We start from the raw sequence: 20,919 nt of genomic DNA on the forward strand, positions 1-20,919 counted from the left end.
CAAAGCCAGATATTTTATTACTGTATGGACTTGATCCTGCCATGTAAACCCTAATGCCTATTTATGTTTCTGGGTAATTCAGTGAAGGCTTCTTTGGTTCAACCACTTCCTTTCTTGCATTTTGTTTCTTACATTTTATATGTTCAAAGGAGTTCAAAAGTGAAATTTATCTAAAATTCTGGATAGCAATTGCTATGGACCTGCAGAAATTACTTTGAACATTTAACACAGAATTGCTTTGATCACACTGGGCCTTGGGTGATTGCACAGACCAGAACAAACAAAAAAAAGTTTCTTCCAAGGCAAATGCTGTTCCAAAGTAAATAAAAATGTTTAATTCAGAACTATAGTTACCCACAAAAATAAAAGCTACAGCCCATGCTGGAAATCAGTGTAAAGTAATCTTGAAAACTGTTGGGAAGGATTATTTCCTATTGCTTCTTTCTTCAGCCAGCCAAGCTTAGATTAGCTGATGATTTAACTATTTCCTTCCATCCCCAGGTTATGTCTTGGGATCTTGTATGGAGAAAGTAGAAATAAACTGAGGCAGCAAAAGCAGAGGAGGGATGAAGGTCTCAATGTAGGTGGTCTTGGGCTCTGTAAGATATCAAAGGAATCTATAAGTGTAGTGGGTTGAAATTCCTGCCTAGCCCTTGTAGGTCATGCTGCAATCCACTCTCCTGTTCCTCCACCCACTCAAGGAAAGCTCAGGGAAATTCAGTGAGTTTGAACCAGTGGAGATGCTATGGGCCCTGCAGAGAAAACCCACACCATACAAATGAAAGCCTGTTTTCTTTCTTCCCATACCTCTTTTGGCAGAACTAATATTATGTTTGGGGAAAGATACAGGGGATGAATAAGCCAGTTAAGTTAGTTGAAGTGGTAAATGGGCTTATGAGATGACAGGAGTTAAAATTACAGGCAAACTCTCTGCAGTTACTTCCTATGACTTGTTTAATAGTACAAATCAGTTTTCCCAATAAATCATTCACTAAAAGCAAGTGTAACATATGAAATGTCTAGAAGAAATACAATATTTTTTTCCATCTATCTCTCAGAAGATGTTTGCCATCATTCATTTTCCGTAACAGGGCAAATTTCCAGTAACATAACTGCAAATGTAGAAGTGCCATAAATGAGATTGTCTTTCCCCTTCTAACATTAATATATTGAACCAACATGGCACTTTGTCTTACCTATACGTTTTTATGTGTGCTTTGTTATCTATGGGTATGACAGTAAATTCTCCTGGTACACATCAGTTCCCATGAGATGCCCTTGATTGTGCTGGATCCCAAAAAGAGTGAAACAGTGACATGGGAAGGTGGGAATTTTGGAACATCAGTTCTGGTAAAGCACAAATTTAAATCACCATCCTACTGACCAGAGAATATAAAATAGAGTGCTGAGATCCTTCCCTCTCATCATAGGCACTGTGGGAACCTGTTTGCAGAAGGGAGAGACTTCTTTCTCAGAGTATAGCTGATGTATCCTTTGGACATACATCCTGTTTCGTACTTCTGGGTTTTACATGTTTGTGTGAATTGTTACAGTCCAGTTAAAATGCTCCTTCTAAAAGGTGAACAGAATGGGTACTGTAGAACTACTTCGTTTAAAATGGCAATTTTTGTGCACACCTTAAGTTATCCGCTTGCTATGCTGTTATTTAAACATACTTTTAAAGAAATATGTCTATATCATAGCTTACTCTAGTCTCATTATTTTCTAATATAATTCAGTAGGTGTAGATATATGTAGCTGTGGCTTTGTATAACTCGACATTAAATTTTTAAAAAAATATTTTTTCAATATATGCATAAAATAGATCTCTGGAAACCAGAGATGCCCCTCTCACAGGAGGTAAGATTTGTGCCCCTGGGTACATTGATCTAAAAGAGCTCTGCTAGCAGAAGCTTTCAGCCTCTATTGAGGGCTGAAGTCACCAAAAATAGGGTTACAGAACTGAGTTATAACTGAAAACTTCTAAGGAGTAATTTTGAAGAGTGGATGGATAATTTTGTGTGATGCCATCCATCACTGCGCCTCTTCACATCAATCCCACAGAGTATTAATATCTCAGAAATGCTGTTCCCATCTGCAGATTGCAATGGAATATGGAACAGGAGTTGCATTCCTGTGTATCTGTAGTGCATTTTGTTTCATATCAGCTTTAAGTCACAATGTCACAGCTGTGGATGTAGCAAGTCTGTGCTTGGCCATTACAGACATTGACGTGCATTGAACCCAGTGTGTTAGAGGGCAAAATGAAGGGTGTTTCTACTGCAGGCACTGTGCTTGAAAGCATTTCATAACAAACCATACAAGTAGTATCTTTGGTGTTTACAGGCAGGGAATTCTCAGTAGACTCATATTGCAGTTGCTGCAATAGCTAGTAGTTATTCTGGTTTGATTCTGTCACAGACTTCCCAGCATGACTTTGGCTGTGTCATGTTTTTCTTCCCATTTTCCAAACAAGCAAATAAAGCCAACATTTATTTCAAAGAGGTGGTGCAAATCTGAAAGCATCAGTGTTGGCTGAGCAGCCTCCCAATAGGAAGAGTCATAGATGTGGAAAGCATTATTCTTTTCATCTTCAAAGTCTTCTCTTTGTATTTACAAATTAACCAATCTGCAAAGCAGTATTTTTTTCCTGTGCAGTATGATTAAGACTATTCTTATTAATTATAGGGAAACTTCCATAATTCCAATACATGTAGTTCAAAACAACATGATATACACAGACATACTGCGACATATTTTCATTTGGATTGTTAAACCTGCATGGCTTTGATGGCTTCATCCCACATTTGCTATATTGTATTTTTAATGCACTCAGACTGTGCTGGTATAATGGTGATCCTCCTCTTATACCCCATCTTTCCCACATGCATGAAGTCTGCTTTGTAGTGACATTCATGAAGCTCCCTGCTGTGGCTGAAACACTGGAGTCCTGCTATTTAGAATGAATGATTATTCCAGTGGTTGAAGTGTTCTCACAAAGGAGACTGGGCAGCAAGACACTTCTTCCTTTCCTACCACACTAGGAGAGGAAATCCTTATTTGAGCCTATGATGGGATCCTGACAGCCAATACCTGGAGACAGTCTCAGCAGTGAGAAAAAAGCCACTTTTGAAGATTGAAGATAATATATTCACTACATTAAATTCTCTTAAAAAAATCCAAACATTCCAGCTGCTTTCTGAATACAAAGGGAAAACAAATAAACAATTTTAAAAATAAAAATCAGTATAAATCAGGATTTCATCAGATTTCAGGAAGCTAAATCCAAAACTTAACCCCAGAGCTGTCTCTGCTAAGTGCTGATCTCATCCTGCTAGTGCCTAAACTAGGCATTGGCTCTTCCTTCCCCAGGGCTCCTGCTGTGTGCAGCATGCTGCTGCTGCTCAGCCCTAGCCCCCAGCTTCTGTCAAAACACTGTGTCCTCCCAGGCTGAGGCAGGGCACTGTGCCTGTGCTATGATGCCAGCTTTCAGAACATCTAAGTGCTGGGGATGAACAGCTGGAAAAGATGCCCATTTCTTTGGCTCTGAATGAGATGGTTCAGGGAGAAGCACACACGTAGTACCTTGTGATTTGGATTGCAGTCTGGGCCCAGGCACCAAGTGTTGCAGTGCTTCAGCTTTTTAATGGATGAAATTTCTGACTCACGGAAGAAAAGCAAAACTTGAACAAACATACAGTTTAAAAGCTTCCAGGCTCAAGCAGAGGCCAACAGCTGCATTAAGTAAGACTGTGCATGGTGAAATGGACTCTCACATGTTAAATGGAGACACAGTGAGCTACAGAAATGAGCTCAGCTCCCTTTGATCATGCTGCAGTAAATGTGACCTATCAAATGATTGCTAAAGAGCTTGAGGGGATCTTTAGAAGTTAGTCATGGTAAAATAGATGCTATAATTATATCCACTGATAAATTTTAGCAAAAACAGCACATTTGCTGATGGTGCTAGATGCTTTGCCTGATGAAGATTTCTCTAGCTACAATGTATGTTCAGTGTGCACAGCAGCCATCCAAGCTTCCCTGATCTGTGCAGCAGACAGGCTTTGCACTGACCTGAAAGAAAAGCCCTCCAGTCTCTGTGGTGAACTGAGCCTTCACCTCCTGTAAACTCTGCACAGAAGGGCTCACAGCACCTGGTGCCAGCAGCAGCTCTGCACAGAGGGCTTTGCCACTGACAGCCAAACCCCAGTGTCCTTCCTTAGCGAGTGCCATCACCTCTCCCCACACAAGCCCATGGAAGCAGTGGCATTCAGCACAACCCAGGGGCAGCTGTGAAGGGCAGGCTGTCCAAGCTACACCACATGGTGAAAGCAGCCTGATGCTGTTTTCAGGAAGGGATATAGGGAACATCACAATTCTCAGGAATTGGACTTTAATGATCCTAGTGAACCCCTCCCAACTCAGAATATTCTGTGATTCGGTGATATTTGACTACAGCCTGTTAACAGGGAGTGAAAGCAAGCCTTCTTTGTCCTAGCATTAGAGTATATTAACTCCTGAAAATTCAGTGAGGGGTGGCTGAAAGCTCTTTTATTCTCTCTTAGCTAATAGTCATTCACATTACACTGCTCAAGACAAACAAAAGTTAAATCATTAGGTAGGAAATACAGCTTTCAAAAATGTAACATCATACTGTTTCTGAGTGCCAGCAGTCAATGTGCACAAGCCCACAGCAAAAAATCCTTTCCTGATATACCAGCCCCACTGTGCTGTTCAGGATGCCACTTTCCCACCTTTATGGTTTCACACTTACCAAGGAACTGGCTTTGAAATGTACAAATGGTGAAGGCTACAGTATAATGAAAAATGGACACTGACAATTTTTTTGTTGTTTCACCATACTAGAAGAATTCACAGAGACACATTAGTGTCTCATTGTCCCATTGTTCCCATAGCCAGACAGAATTCCTTTTTCAGTTTGTGCCTTGTGGCGCAGTTTAGTATAATGAGATTGTAACAGGTCTCAAAACCATTAAAGTATGAAAGTGTTTCCCTTTCCTAACCCTTGCTCTCAGAGTATAAGAGCATCATAAGAGCATCTGGAGACTGGAGCCAAGACCATTTTCTGTCACATCTCTGAGCTGATTTGCAGCGTGCTGAGCTAAAAGGCTTCACAGACACCTTCACCATTGATTTCAGTGGAAAATCTATTTTAAGGTTTTACGTGTTGTATCTCTTTACTAACGGATTAGTTTGAGTTTCTAAGTGACTTTTAATTTCTACTCTCTGAAATCAAACTGTATTGCCTCTTTCTGGCCTTTGTCCTATTTGGCAAATCTCATGAAAGTTACTGGGCATATACTTCTCTTATCTTTGTAGCAATCTCATTGACCACACAATTTTTACTACAAACATAATACCTTTAGATAGCATAGGTTTCATATTTTTATTTTCCAAAACTTACACATCAGAAGGAGATAGAGATTAAAGTAACACTGACATTTTATGGCGAGCACACCTCTTGTCTCAAGATGGTGGAAAATAAGCATATTAAAACACATCTCAACCTCAAAATTAATGACCACATGATGGCAATAATGTTTTAAAATATAGGAAATTCTTAGTAAAAATTTTTACTGAAAATGAGCTTAATTTTTCTATTGTTGCAGCTTGTCTTCCAAAAATCCTATATATGTCTTTCTGCATGTGTACAATGCTTAAGAATAATATAACATCTTTGAAATGTTTGATGGCTTATAAATGAAAATGGCATGAGAAAACCTAAGGGCTCTCTGTTAACTTTAAAGATAAGAAACATGATTCATTTAAAACACTGAGAAAACCTATAAGCTTTCGTATTTTTGAAGTAATTTTCTATTATTTTTTGATCTCTGGTTTTGGTTTGTTTTTTGTTGGTGCTTTTTTTTTTTTTTTTAATATATCATTAAAGTACCACAGTTTACTGTTATTTATAGTGCACAGTTATAAAATGCAGTTATTTTTGTCTGATACAAGTTAAGCACAGCAAGCTGGGTAAGTGCTTGTGCTGGAGATGACTTCAACTCCACCAGTGTTGGCACTGGCAATTCAGAAGGGAGCACTTTTCACTCCACTTTAACGTGGAACTGATATCTCTGCCTAATTTTATGGCATACTTTTGTGTTAGCACTGCCGTGGTTTAGTGGTTGGTGAAAAGACTCACATATACCAAACCCACGCTGTAAATGGATCCACATGGTGGAACTGCCTTGCAAAAAGCTCCTGGAAGGACTGGGCTCTGAAGACATGATGTGTTAAGTGCTTCGGCATTTTTCAAGATATGTAATGAACTATTTCGCTTGTGTCCCTTGAGGAGCTTGAGCTGAAAATGTCATTTAGTCACTGCACACTTCAACATCTCTTAGCACAGAAACTGAAGCCCTAAATGTATCAAATAATTTTACAATATTACTAGCCACCGGTTTCGGACCACTACCTTCATCTCACCATGAATGGGCACTACGAACGTACCTAGATAAAAACATATTAAACAGTTAACATGTATTGGGAAACTGTATCACACTTCAAACTACATTGTTTAAACTGTATAAAAAGGCACCAGGAATCACAGTGTATATAATTCTTTTTGGTTTTGTAAGAGAGTATCAATTCCAATGTTATCGTGACAGCTCCATCCTGCAGCCAGGAGAATCGCCACTGAAATCAGCGGAGGGCATAAGGTGCAATTACAGGCAGGCTGTTGCTTCAGTGGCAGAGCCGAGAGGAGCCTCGGATGAGGCGCAGGGAGGATGCTGAGGCACAGGGAGGATGATGAAGCACAGGGAGGGTGCTGAGGCGCAGGGAGGATGCCGAGGCGCAGGGAAGATGCCGAGGCGCAGGGAGGATGATGAGAAGCAGGGAGGATGATGAGAAGCAGGGAGGATGCCGAGGGGCAGGGAGGATGCTGAGAAGCAGGGAAGATGCCGAGGCGCAGGGAGGATGATGAGAAGCAGGGAGGATGCCGAGGCGCAGGGAGGATGCCGAGGGGCAGGGAGGATGCCGAGGCGCAGGGAGGATGCCGAGGCGCAGGGAGGATGCCGAGGCACAGGGAGGATGCCGAGGCGCAGGGAGGATGCCGAGGCACAGGGAGGATGATGAGGCGCAGGGAGGATGCTGAGAAGCAGGGAAGATGCCCAGGCGCAGGGAGGATGCCGAGGCACAGGGAGGATGCCGAGGCACAGGGAGGATGCCGAGGCACAGGGAGGATGCCGAGGCGCAGGGAGGATGCCGAGGCACAGGGAGGATGCCGAGGCACAGGGAGGATGCTGAGAAGCAGGGAGGATGCCCAGGCTCAGGGAGGTTGCCGAGGCGGTGTACGGGGCGCTCCCCGGCCGCACGGCCGCCCCCGCAAAGCCCTGCCCCGCATGCAGGGAGCTCCGGCCCGAACCGTGCCCACGGCCGCTCTGGAGCTAACCCCGGGCCAGGGGCGGGCCGGGCAGTGTCCCCGCTCCACCTCGGCCCGGGCGCGGCACGGGGACCCCGCGGCTCGTCCTTCTTTCCTTCCCTCGGCCGCGGCCCGCCGGCGAGCAGAGATGGCCGCGCCGGCCGAAGGACGCGGCTCCCCGCCCGCCCTGCCGCCTCCCCGGGCGCTCGGCGCGGTGACGGCGCGGCCCCGCCCCGGCCCGGCCCGGCCCCGGCCCGCCCCGCGGGGCTCCCCCCACCCTGGCGGCGGAGCGGAGCGGAGCGGAGCGGCCGCCGCCCCAGCCGCGGCGGAGTGAATGGGTTGCCATGGCAACTGAGTGAGGCAGGCAGCGAGGCCGCCGCGGCCCCAGCCGCCTCCGCTCCGCAGCGTGTGGGCGAGCAGGCAGCGGGCGGCCGCCGGGACAGCCGAGGGGACGCCGGGATCGCAGCGGCAGGATGGAGGACGGCTTCTCCAGCTACAGCAGCCTCTACGACACCTCCTCGCTGCTCCAGTTCTGCAACGGTAAGGGCGGGGGCCGCCCCCGGCCGGCGGCGGGGTCCCGGCGCTCCGGCGGGGCGGAGGCGGAGGCCGGCGCGGGGAAGGCAGCGCCGGGAGCGGGCCTGGTCCGGGCTGCCGCCGGCGACTCCGCCGCCCGGGGCCACCCGGCTCCGCCGCGCCGCTCGGGAAGAGGAGGAGGAGGAGAGAGGAAACTTCACCCCCTTCAGCCTCCCCCGTTATACGGCGGGAAACCTGCCAGCCCTCGGGGCGCCTCTGCCAGCAACTTCTGCACCTCCTTCATGGGAACGTGCAGGGATTCGTGTGCGTGTGTGGATGGCATCGCTGTCTGTGTGCATCTTTCCCGAAGGCAGGTCTGGGAGCTCAAGCGATCACCCACCGCTGCGCGTCTCCTTGGCGCGTATGCCAACAAACACACAAACACGTACACCTATAAATATATATATGTATATATATAAACAACCATGTACATATGTGTAAGATCTGTATTTATATAGATGTACAGGGCCGAGCTGCCCGCGACCCCGGGGGCTCAGGTGTCCTTCAGCCCCCTGCCCGCCCCCGCCGCCCGAGCGCACCCGGCGCCGCTGCGGCAGCCGCGGGTGATGCTGAGGTGCGAGATGCCCGAGTGGAGTTACGCGAGTTGGCCTGCACTCACTGACTTTCCTTTCTGCTGCTTTTTAGGGTAGGGGTTGTTGGGGTGGTGGCGTCACCTGGGTCGCAGCATGACAGGGGAGCTGCCAGGCTGCAGTATGGGCCATAAAAAAGGAAGGAGATGAGGAACTGCAAGTATCCTCGCAGGCAGTATTGGAGATTGGCCTGCATAGTACTTGGGATTATTCCACTAGCTGATATTTCCCTTGGGGGAAATAAATCAGCTATTCTAAATATTACAGAGAGTTCTTCATGGCAAACTATAATCTCAAAATACCCTACTTTGATACGAGTTATTGCTTTCTAGCAGCAAAATTGTGAGCATTCATAATCTCATGTTTCATATTTGTAGATCTCTTATTCCTCTACATTTTAGTAGTGGTCTCTGTTTTCTACTGCTGTCTGAACAGCTGGAGTCAGCTTCATATGAAATTGCTTCATGACAGCAACTGCATCAGGCATAGCAGCCTCTTTCCTTGGAAGATATGAAGATTTCACATTATTTTCTTTGTGCTGTGGTGCAAGGAAGGGACAGATTTGCAGAAAACTGATACATGTGGACCTGGAGATTGTGGGAGCAGGTTTTTCAGGGCAGCAGGAGTTGTGTGTGTGGGCTGTTCATTGTGTGGTGACACTGTATTTTTGGAGCTCTTCAGGAGAGAAAACTATGACTGTGTACGGGGGTTGTACACTAACAGCAGATGCCTGTTTTGCCTAAACTTAATAAGTATTTCATTGTAAGCATTTTTAATAAGGAAACATACAGCAGTGTATTTCGAAGTTTATACTCTAATCCATTTATAAGCAAGCTGTCTTCCTACCAAAATCCCTGGGCTTTGCTTTTACAGTGATCATGACAGTAGCCTGCATGTGGGAGCAGGAATAGCATCACTTTCTGAATAGTTTGAAAAAGCAGAGTAGTTTATTCCTGTGGACTGTCCCTCATGTTGTTTTGGTATCTTTGAGCATCTATTATACTCAATGGAAAGAAGCTGTATTTATACCATGCATAGCTTTTAAAATCTTAGTTAATCCTTAAGTATTATATTCTAGAATGTGTTTCTAGAACAAATTACTTGCTTAGCTTTGTCTCATTGTAGATGGTGACCTCAAGAGCTGTTGTAAGTTTGTATTATTCTGTGCTTATAAAAGAAAGTGGATGAATTCAGAAGCTCTTCGTTTTACAAGTTAGCCTTCAGTGAGACTATATTAAATGAGATGAGGAATTAAAGATAATCAGGCCTTTAAGTGCAGCCTTGAGGTAGTTGTGTATTTCACACATGACCCATGAGGAAGAAAATACAAATAGAGGATGCCAGTGAGGATTTTGAGGTTGGAAAGTGAGAGATAAAATCGCTTTACAGGGAAGTGGAAAGCTCTTGCAAGTATAATGGGCAGTATGAAAAATTATGTGAAGTTGAGATTGGGGCAGACATATAGGAGAAACCAAACAAAGCAAGCAAGTGGTAGAGATAGAAAGACAATATGATTTCAGTATATGGTAAAGTGAGAAACTAAATGGCTGGTAAGCACTCAAAGTGATCATTGTTGAATGCTGTAAAGGTTCCTGTTCTGAATAGGATTAATTTTAGTTGTACAAGAAAAGACATGATGCAATTTTGTGGTGCTCTCAAACAGAAGAAATTATAAAGACTGCCTGTATTATTGTTTAAAAAGATCAGGATGCACAGGCTGTGCTCCTGAAAAAATATCTGTGGGTCATCTGTAGGGTAGCAACAAAGGTCTAGCCTGGGCCAAGGATGGCTGCAGCTTCTCCCACTTCTCAATACATTCTCCTTGTTTGGAGTGGGTGGGAGCCCAAGAGGGGACTGGGAGGGAGGGAGCAGTAGTGGACAGGAGGCTGCAATGGGGATGAGGGAGCAGGAATTTGGCTGGTGGAGGACCTGGTCAGGGAGACAAAAGTTAATATGAGAGCAGATTTGCCCCAGACTTGCTCCTTTTTTTCTAGAAAAGGCCCTGGGTTCAGCAGAAGAATTTGGATCTTCATTCATATGCAGATTTAGTTTGCATTATTATTTAGTATTGTGGTTTTGCAGCTTGTGATGTGTAAAAAATAAGGTAAATGGAGAAGGAAAGGAGTGAAGAAAGAGGTGAGGAAAATATGTTAGTTTTGAGCTGCATGTCTGAAATCTAGGCCAAATATTTAGCACAGCTAGTTCAAAGACACCTACTTTCTTCAAACTCCTTTTTACAGAATAGTACAGTTGGCATTTGAGAAACATTGTGTTAATGAACACAAGTGTCAAGCTGAGATAACATCAAAGCAAGAAATACAAACTTCCAATGTGATTTTAGGCAAGTTGTTTTATTCTTGATGCCTTAGTTTCCTTAGTTGTAAACTGAGCAGAAAGTACTTGCCTGCTTTGGAGGAGTTTATCAAATTTATTGGTTTGTTTGGTATTTCCCTCTTCAGTTTCAGAGGACAGTCTTCAGATGCACAAAATGTTTTGTTAGTTGCTCTGCCTGTTGTGTTTGTTTGTTTATTTTTAAGAAAGACACTAAAATAACTCCTCTTAAAGCCCAAGGACGATTCTCAACTTACATGTCACTTTCCAGGTAATGAAGGACTCTGTTGGTTTCTTTTGCATGTTGTAAAAAGTAAAGCTTGGATAATATTAACTGTGCCTGGTTATAGATACCTTTCTTGGTATAGAAGTTACTTTTAGATAGGAAGCCAGTGTGTTTATCTACAGTCCATCAGGTTGTTAGTCATGTGTTATTTAAGCTGAAGGTAAAAGTGGAAGGATACTGATAAGGCAAGATAGTGTTGAGGCTTTTAGCATCTGCTTAAAAACTGATGGGGAGAACCATACTGGACATGAACCACTACCATACAAAACACACACTGGAATTAGAGACAGTGCTCATCTCACCTCCAGCTGATGTAATAAATTGCAGCTGTGATCAGTACTGATTATAGACAAGCTGGGAACACATGTACAGTGTGGGCAGAGTTTTGTGGGTCCTCTGACTACAAAGGTAGGTCCTCTCCCTATCTCTCTATTCTCTATCTACACAGCCTTCACCAGAGTAATTGCTATGGGCAGGATTATTACGTATGTGAAATGTAAAGGGTGAAATCTGGGATTCCTACAAAATGCCTCTGTAGACTTAAAGATGGAAATGAAAATTTAGCTATGATTTCTTTGGAACTTGTAGCATCTTTTAAATATCCTTCATGTGGCTGCTGTGAAAATCATAGCTTTCAAATGGCCATTCCTGCAACCACAAGTGCCTTGTTTGACAGAAGCTTCAAGTTTAGAGTATATGGATAAAGCAGTAAAAACAGTGTGAAACATTACTTTTTAATGAAATTTATGTATTTGGCAAGGGACTCCATGATATTAATTACAGTTCTGTTTAACAGATTACCTGAAGTGTAATTGTTAGTAAAAAAAATTAGAGTTAGAAAAAATTTAAATTTATATCAACTGTGCTATAGAATATGGTGAGTTAGAAGGGACCCACAAGGATCATTGATCATCCAACCCTTAGTCCTGCACAGGACCATCCCCAGGAGTCACACCATGTGCCAAGAGCATTGTCCAGACACTTCTTGGACTCTGTCAGGCTTGGGGCTGTGAGCACTTCCTGTTCCAGTGCCCAACCATCCTCTGGGTGAAGAACCTTTTCCTGAAATCCAGCCTAAACCTCCCCAGACACAACTTCTGGCTGTGTCCTGTAGTTCTGACACTGGTCACTGCAGTGGCTGCCTGTCCTCTTCCCCTCATGAGGAAGTTGTAGACTGTGATGAGGTCTCCTCTTAGTCTCCTGTTCTCCAGGCTGAACAGACCAATAATAAAAAAAACACCTCTTAAAAAGTAATGGTTCCTTTTGGCTCGCTCCGCCCCCAGAAAACTAAATCATGTTAAGATTTTTGACAGGTAATAGCTTTGATAAATGTCACTCTTAAATCATGAAAAGTAAATTGTGTGACTCAGTTTTAGTCAATTTATTTACAATTTGAATTTTCTGCTTCTCCACCATTTCTGAATTCTCCATCATTTCTCTCCAAACGAAATGAATGTTTGTACCTCTTCTCTCCAACTCCTGTACTGCAAGTGTAGCAATGCCTGTCAGTGAGGAAGTGAGCACCACAAACAGGAAATCTGTATGGACACTATTATTCTAGTAGTTGTCTCTTCTTTCCCATTCGACTCTCGCACTTCCTCTCCTTAACTTTCCTAAATGCAGCCAGTTACCCTTTTCCTACAGCTGGACCAAAGTCACACAATATGGAATGGGTTTGGGAAGGAACAATGGTAAGCTGAGCCTTGTAGCTTTCAGGGCACCAGTTCAAATCTGTCAAGGGCTGGAAGAGACTATAATTTCTTTTACTGGGATCACTTCCTAGCAATAATGCAAAACAAAATTGGATTTAACTCATTTTTCTCTGGGCAGATTCACACAGTGTATGTAGGAAAAGGTGTTGCAAGCATGTTCAAAAAGATGTTGCAAACATGTTAATAGCATTACTCATGTTGTTTTTCTCAGTCCATAACAACAGAGTCGAAGGGACAAATCAGGTTTTCTCATGTTTCATCTCTAGATCTCTTCTCTCCAGAACAGTAGCATGTTTTGAACTCAGGAATGGAGGCAATACCTCACTTGAAGCTTCTGCCATTTTTGTAGCACAGATTTTATTACCTAAGCATTGCTTAAACAGCATTTTCTTGATTTTTCTTTCAGTGAGATTTGTTCTGGCTCTTGCAGTCAAACTCTTAAAAGAAATGCTGAATTAGACTCTACATTAAGTGTTAATTTTATGCATTTTGGAGCTGTATGGAGTATAAGTTGATTCTGGAATATTTTTCTTCACTACTGGAGTAAAGGGGAGGGAGAGGTGGCATACAGAAACACTTTTATTTGTTGGTATGTGCAGTCATTGAATACAGAATAAATCAGTATGCTATGAATTAAAAATAACTTGCTGCAATGGACACTTGCACAATATATATTGTTAGCCTATTAGAGCTCAAACTATTATTACTAATAAGATACTATATAAGTAAGCTGAATTTGTTGCCTTTAATTAGCTATTTATTTCCAAAACATGAATTATTAACACTTGTGTTAGTCATGAATGGTGTTAATTATAGTTACTGGAATTTAATTTTCCCCCCCATTTTTTTTCCTTTTTTAAACTACACTTCTAAAAACAAATGAAAATGTAGACCAGTCATGAGAGAATCCTCTAGTGATAGTCAAACCTCAACAGAGAATCTGTGTCAGTGTTAGAAATATGGAGAGAAACTACAAGTATCAAGTATTTTATCATGAATAAAACAACAGACAGAATTGCAAATTAAAGCATTGGGCTCTCAGCAGAAAAACATGCTTTATCTGATCTTCAAGGAGTTTTAAAAAATTTAATAATACTTTACAGAGCTGATAAAATATATGTTTTAAGTTCTAATTAAAAATAGCAAATCTAAAAATCCTTTATTGAGCCTTAAACCACATGCAAATAATTCAAATAAGGATTAAAATTATATTGAAAATACATTATTAAAAAGTGTATATACGTGAGGAGACAGTGAGGGAGTGCACCAGTCAGTGACATACATTTTAATACTCTGACTTCCCTCTTCTTTGTCCTTTCCTTAGAAATTTACGATGAAGATTTTAAAGTTGATGAGCAGTTTTTTTGTCAAGAGAAGTTTTGTGAAGTTGTAATAATGAACCTGTCTTTTGATCTCTAAAATCTTGGGGATGATGAGAGAGAATAAGTAGGAAGGTTGTATGAAGGAGTGTAATGACTACATTTTTTGTTGGGTGCTTGCTCTTTGCAAATGACACTAATTGGGCAAGCATAAGGAATTGTGAAAGCTTAGAGGGAGTGCAAAAAGAGCTGTGGAAGATGCTCTTCCATGAAACACCATTTAAAATGTTCGTCCATTACATAATTAAAACGTGGAAGTAGCTCCCTGAGGTTTTTTAGGGAGATGGGGTGGGGATAATGATATGTTAACATGATTTCACTAAATTAATTCTTTGGAAAGTAATTAAGTGAGATTGTCCACACTCCATTACTTCCAAAGGGTAAAATCTGACATGGTCCAACATATTCTCTTCTTGCTTTGAAATGACTGATTGTTGAATAATTATAATATATTCATTTGAAAACTAGCATTGGTGATCTCTAGAACTGTTTTTAGGTATTGTGGAATGTAGAAACTAATCGCCTTTTTGGATTTAAAATCTGAAATAAACACTTCATTGTGATAAAAGCAGTTTGCATTTCTTAACAGCATAGACCCTGTATTTGATTGGAAACTTACATCAAGGTTCCTGCAAACAGGAATGAATAAATGTTTTCTGGTATTAAGTATAACTTCTATAATTTGTTGCAGGTCAATACATGAAGCATTGCTACTGAGAATTGATTGTGGACAGGAGCCTAAGCTAAGCTTTGAAATGTGAGGTTCCTAAGATGGGGAATAGATGAACACATTTCAGTATGTAAATACAGAAACAATCTTTGTTTCAAGCTAGTATTTAGAGATTAAAATTTTGTAATGAATCTTGTGTTTATGAAAATGAGATCTTTTTTTTTTTCTTACAACTGTGTTGAAAAACACAACAGACTGAAACAGCCTTTCATGATTCCCAGTGCAGTTCCTGTACACTCAAGTGGGACTGATCAGGCACTGGTGCCTAGAATTTCCTTGAGGCTGTTAAAGGTTTCTGTACCCTAAGGTCAGCAGCATTAGGAGCAATTCTTACTTTATTTTTTTATTTTGGTGAAAAAAAACCCAAACCCTCCTGAAACCTGAGAAAGATCCTGACAGACAGTTTCATATTTATTTTATGCTTGCTAAAACCAATTACCATTTTGCTGCTTCCTTTTCCCCTTCCCTCTGCAGCATTTCACAAGCTGTTTTACCCTGACCTGTTGCTGCCTAGAGAGCATCCTTCCATCTCCCATGTGGAGATGCTGCTTTAAAGAGCTGGCAGGTTGTGGCAGGGGGTCCTTGTGCTGCCCCTGGAGCAGGTATGTCAGGTTTGTGTGTTCCCACATTGTGCCCTGCTCAGTGCCCCATGAGTGACGCTGTGACCGAGGCCTGTGGCTGCATGGGTGGTCCAGCAAGGCTGGCTGGGCCACAGGGGGCAACGAGGTCTTTATCTAAACTGATAAAAACCTTACAGGCATTAGCATATTCTGAGGCTCACACCAGTCTTTATTCAAACCAGTGTCTGCATTGCTGCCTTTTTGCTTTGCATCTTCCAAATATAGGCCAAAATTATAGGGCAGTGACACAGGACTTTGCTTAAATGATCTGAAAAATCAGGCTGTTGTTTTTAGGTTACTAACTGTGAACCTAAATGTTGGTTTTTGATTTAAATTTTAGAATTGAATTTAAGGAGTTTCTGTCCATGCATTATGAGAGGCAGTGTTATAAAGCTCATATACAACACCTCAGTGTAACACAATAAATAATTACTGATGTGCTTTGGGGTAAGAAGCAAAGTCCAGACAATGTGCAGGTGTAGAAATTTAATTGTGGACTTCAGTAGGACTCTAGTTTGAAACTATGGAAATGATCATGGCAAAGTCCAGTTGAATCTGAAAAAATGAGGATTCCTAGAAGTTTTGGCTCTTGTAATAAAATGGATGTCTATTGTAATTTAGTGAACTCTGTATAATGCCATGCAGGAAAGGAGGTGTGAGGGTAGGTTCTTTCTTTTTCTCCCTTTTGTGCTAGGCAGTGTGAGAAATCCTTGTGGTAGCTGTATTTCAGTTTGAAAATAAGTGATTTTGGAAGTTTTAATGAACTAATGAAGGGTCCTTTGGGACCCTATATTTTATACCTACAGATTTTAAGTGTTTATATGTTTTTGCAAGGCTTAAGGCCTTTCTATGCTGAGTAATGAGAAAAGATCAATTTTTAAAATTTGAGGATTTGGTGTGTGGTCCAGCAGACGTGTATGCTGGGGTCACTGCTGGTGGCATACTGATAAGCCTTTTCTTGACTGGTGTGCTGCAGGATCTTGCAGCTGAAGGGCTGAATACTTTTAAGAGGTGTATATAAGCTGCACTAGCTCTGTGATGCTGCACTCAGCACTGTTAGCACAGTAACAGGAGCTGTGGAACAAGAGGAAGAAATCTGTAAAGCAAAATAGTTTGTGTTGAGGGCTGGTGTATGCAGTGTCTCTGCATTCACTATGGGCTAGCTCTAACTTAATGCCAGTTACCAAACTCACTTCAGCACTGGAGCACTCCTGTGCTGCTGGAGTGCTGTCCCAAGCATGGACCAAGGAGGGGTGATGGACACTGCATCAGCATCCTTTGGATCCAAACTGAAATATGTCTAGGGAGCTGTGGCAGCTAGAGGGGGGGCAGTCGTACTGTCGTAGTCTTTGAGATGTTTTCTCCTGCTCTCTAGTCTTTATCCATCATTCATTCTAACTTGGGAAGTAACATGGTCAGTACACCAACAGAGAAGTTGCTTCCTTGATTTTCTGTTCTGGTTTTCTTGAGAAGAGATTCTTAATATTGTGAACAAGGGACCACAGGACCCGTGTTGAGCATGAGCATTTCTTTAGGTCTGAAGATTTTTTTTTAACAGTTTCTCTATCAGAATGATCATTATGAGTGTTGATCATGTTCAGAACAAAAAATTAAAAGCTCTGGTCTTCTTTCTGTTGAGCAAGTTTTAATGGATAAGACAGAATTGTAATCAAAGCTTTACATTTACAACAGTTTTTCTTTACTGGAAGATCTAAGCCCAGTCCTTTTTAAGGCAGATAGAGGGGAAGGAATATAGGTGTAACAGTTTACCTGTCCTTTTTATTATTTAATAGCTTGGTGTTTCCTTCTCTGTTTTTAAAACTGAATAAACAGGATACAAATATTAAGGGGCTTTGGTTATGGGGTTCCCTCCCCCGATTGTTATTGATCATTGTATGGTGGGTTTTGCTTAGATTGTTTTTGCTGCATTGGGTGACCTGTTTTTTTAAAGACTTAGGAGAAGCATGTTATCTGTGCAAACCTTAAAAAAAAAGGTTCTGACTATAACACCAGTAGTATTTCAGAACAAATTTATAGCTGAATTACATCATTAGTTATTTGAATGGTGTTTCAGCTTTCTTTTATGATCTGGGGATTTTGTTTTGGTTTTAGGAAAGAGTTAAATAACTGAGTTGTGGGATTAAATGTTCAGCTATGGAATTGAAAAATGGTTGCTGTTGTGTTAAGTGAATGCTTTATAACTGAAATTCACAGAAGCTGGAAAATGCATTTGTTGGTATGGTCTCCCGAGAGCAGTATATTTGTATCTACTCACTCATTTTTTTATGGAGCACAGGGTTTTAGGCATTAAGGTGAAACTTTACAGCAGTGAACAGAGTAGTGTGGTTTATTTCAGCATTGCCTCATGTGTAAATTATTTGAGAAATTCTATTCTGTAGCTGTCAGTCCTTGGTAAGATACTCTGGCTGGGATTGTAGCTTCTTCTGTGGACATGCCTGGATGATTGTTCTGCTTATTTCTAAATTTTGTCTAAATAGGGGGAGTCCATAGCAGGCCAACCTACTACTCCCCACCCTCCCACAGGGCCAAGATGAATCAAAAGAACTCTTTCTCCTTTCATCTGCCCTTTTTAAATGAAATGTACCTTGATTCTGATGCATACTCGTGTAATACAATCATTTTTCTAACTTTGAAGATGACTAAAACTATGTGATATTGTTTCAACTGTTTCAATGAAATGAAAGGATACAAAGTAACATAGAAGACAAAGGGATGTTAAAGATGACAGGCTCGGTCCTTCAGATGTGATGTGATAGGAGGGTGTATAGTGTTCCTTAGGAGTAAAGGTTAATAAACCAGAGAGCTGTGGGAGCTGGAAGATAGGACTGTAAAATTCAGAGGATGGAGGTTAAGTGGATTCTGGACTTGAGGGCAAACCTGATGCCCCTGCCCTGCTGCCCATTTCCATTTTCAACTGGGGCTGATAAACCACACCACACTGTGCAGCTGCTCAGGAGGAAGGTCTTGTTTCCCTTCCCTCACCTGCTGTCTGTGGTTTTACCTACTTGATGGACTAAATTGTCAGGAGTTAGTTTAACATGCTAACCTAACAGAAAAAAAAAACCAAAAACCAAACAATTAAAACCAGGCAGTATCTGTGTGTGGTGTTTTGTTTTTACTTTTGCTGGCTTAGTTTTCTGCCATATTGAAGAATTGAAACAGCTTCCAGAGGCAGCAGAAGATGAATTGTAGGAGGAGTGGGTGCTGCACAGACTGGGGGCTTCTAGAATGGCCATTGTGTCTTGTGGAACTGGACCCTTGCTTTTGTCATTGCAGCTGCCTGTGGCACCATGTGCTGCACAGCATCAATAAATTAATCCAAGTTACAAGTGTTGCCCATCTGTTATGTATTGTAGCAGGTAGAAGTGATCCCCCTTTTTCTGTCTTGTGCCAGGCATAGTGCTGGTAGGCAAACTCCTAAAACAATGCATAAGGCAGTACAAGGGAGAGACATGCCACTGCTGAAGAGGAATAAAGAGGCAAACTGCTTTTTGACTGCTACAAATATGGTTGAAAATTGAATTAAAGTTCATAGAGGTGGAAAATTACCTATGCATCATAAATTTAATTTCCAGTCCACCTACCCATTCTAAGCAGAATGAACTGACATAAATTTTTTACCATTGAGATTCCTGTCTTTGGTGAATGTTTATTTTTGTGGTCACTTTTCATGTGTGTCTGTGTGTGTTTTGTTGGTTTTTTTCCTCCCTGGAAACTATGAATCTCAATCTTTTTTGTAATCCTTTTTATGTGCTTTTCAGAATATGATATCACATTCAATTAAAAATCATAGTTAGCCCCAGGCACACAGGTGTACTCAATATTTTTATAAACTGAAATTTTAATTAGTAATTGAGTATCGCCTACTTTTTTTCTTGCACTTTGGAAGTCTGTAACTTTGTATTTCTTAGAATTTTCCTTTATAGTTTTGAGATAGAAGTAAAATTTCTATCAAAAGAACAATGATCTCTCTTTCTTACATTACTTTAGTTGGGAACACACTTGTTTCAGGGGCATGTACATCAGGTTATTCCATACCTTTTCAGGAAAAAGCATATCATAAAACCTGAATTAAGCGGTAACAAACATCATCAGTGTGATGTTGCTGATCTGTTCTCAGAACCAAGTCTGGGCACTCTTTTGATTACAGTAGACTCATTGCAAGGAGAAGAGGAAGATCCATAAGATCTCTGTGCATTGAGGAATTTAAACCCAAATACTCTTGAAGGAGCTAGTAATTCTTTCAGTGGTCCCATATAGGAAGGCCTGGCTTAAAAAATTTGCACTTGAGAGAGAGTACTTGTGCCCTGTTTACTCTTTGTCATTTCCAAGAAGATTAAATAAGCCTAAAGCAGCTTCAATGATTCCTGCAAGGCTCTGTAGGATTTTGTGAAGAGCCCAGAAACCATTTGGTTGATGCTGGGTTATAAACCTTGGTAGTTGTGACTCAGAAGGTTATGAGAGATTGGTGTGCATGTTGTTCCAGGAGGGGGTAACTTCAGGGCCTTTTCTCCTTTCTAGTTTTTATACTTGAATTTTTAATTTCAAAAAATGTTTAGCCTCAGGGAGCCCTCTAAATGTAAGCCTTTTACTGCCTTCTGAATTTGGCAGTTGCTTCTCTTGGTTTAAGTCTCTAGGCATGTGTGATGTGAAGCTTTGAAGTAGCTGTTGCCTGGCTGAAACCTCTCTGGAGGCAAGGAGAAGGATAATAAAGTTTTGACATTTTCCTCCTTTCCATCATGCAGATATTTTAACAGAAGTGAAACAGCTGATTTTTAGTAAAGACCCTAAAATTACAGAATTGCTAAGACTGTCTCTTTTGTGGTTTGGTTTTAATTTAGAACAATTGCTGAAATCAGTGGTGTGGAAAGCCACATGCATTCTGTCAGTGTTTTGATATCTGGCATTAGGAATTGGTTAATCCATTTAAGAAGTGGAACAAGAGGTTCAAGAGGGAGATGTTGCAGCCCAGTTTTCTAAGTTGCCCAATGGGCCACTGACAAATACCAGAAAAGGCAAAGAAAGCTATTTTGATGGGGGCAAAAACTCCAGCAGAAGTTTTTCATTCTTTGTAATTCTAGTTCTACATAGTGTCTATCAGTGCCATGCTCATTAGATAAACAATTGCCAAGTCCATGGCAGTCTGTGTCCCAAACAGCAAGCACCTTACCTTCACCTTTCTGAGCAAGGATCTGTCTCAGCACTGCTGGTGTACTTCCCCCAAGAACAAAATAGATAGAGGCCACCTTTTCCTGGCTATTCTGAACTTTTTCCAGTCTGCCTCCTTTAAAGT

At 41.7% G+C, this 20,919-nt stretch overlaps 1 protein-coding gene across 23 annotated transcripts in view; it reads left to right on the forward strand.

The window, feature by feature from the left end:
* Positions 1-20,919, forward strand: part of EML1 (EMAP like 1) — a 121,834-nt gene that overhangs the window by 34,630 nt on the left and 66,285 nt on the right. For 18 of the 23 annotated variants that reach the window (XM_079308146.1, XM_079308147.1, XM_079308157.1 and 15 more), the window contains exon 1: positions 7,634-7,924. The exons of the other annotated variants lie outside the window; for them this stretch is intronic. In XM_079308146.1, the coding sequence (XP_079164272.1) occupies positions 7,858-7,924 (67 nt within the window). In that variant the 5' untranslated portion in view covers positions 7,634-7,857. Of the gene's footprint in view, positions 1-7,633; positions 7,925-20,919 lie in introns of those variants that run through there. 23 annotated transcript variants of the gene reach the window in all.

Source organism: Erithacus rubecula (assembly GCF_903797595.1).
Source record: "Erithacus rubecula genome assembly, chromosome: 6".
NCBI classification, from domain to species: domain Eukaryota; kingdom Metazoa; phylum Chordata; class Aves; order Passeriformes; family Muscicapidae; genus Erithacus; species Erithacus rubecula.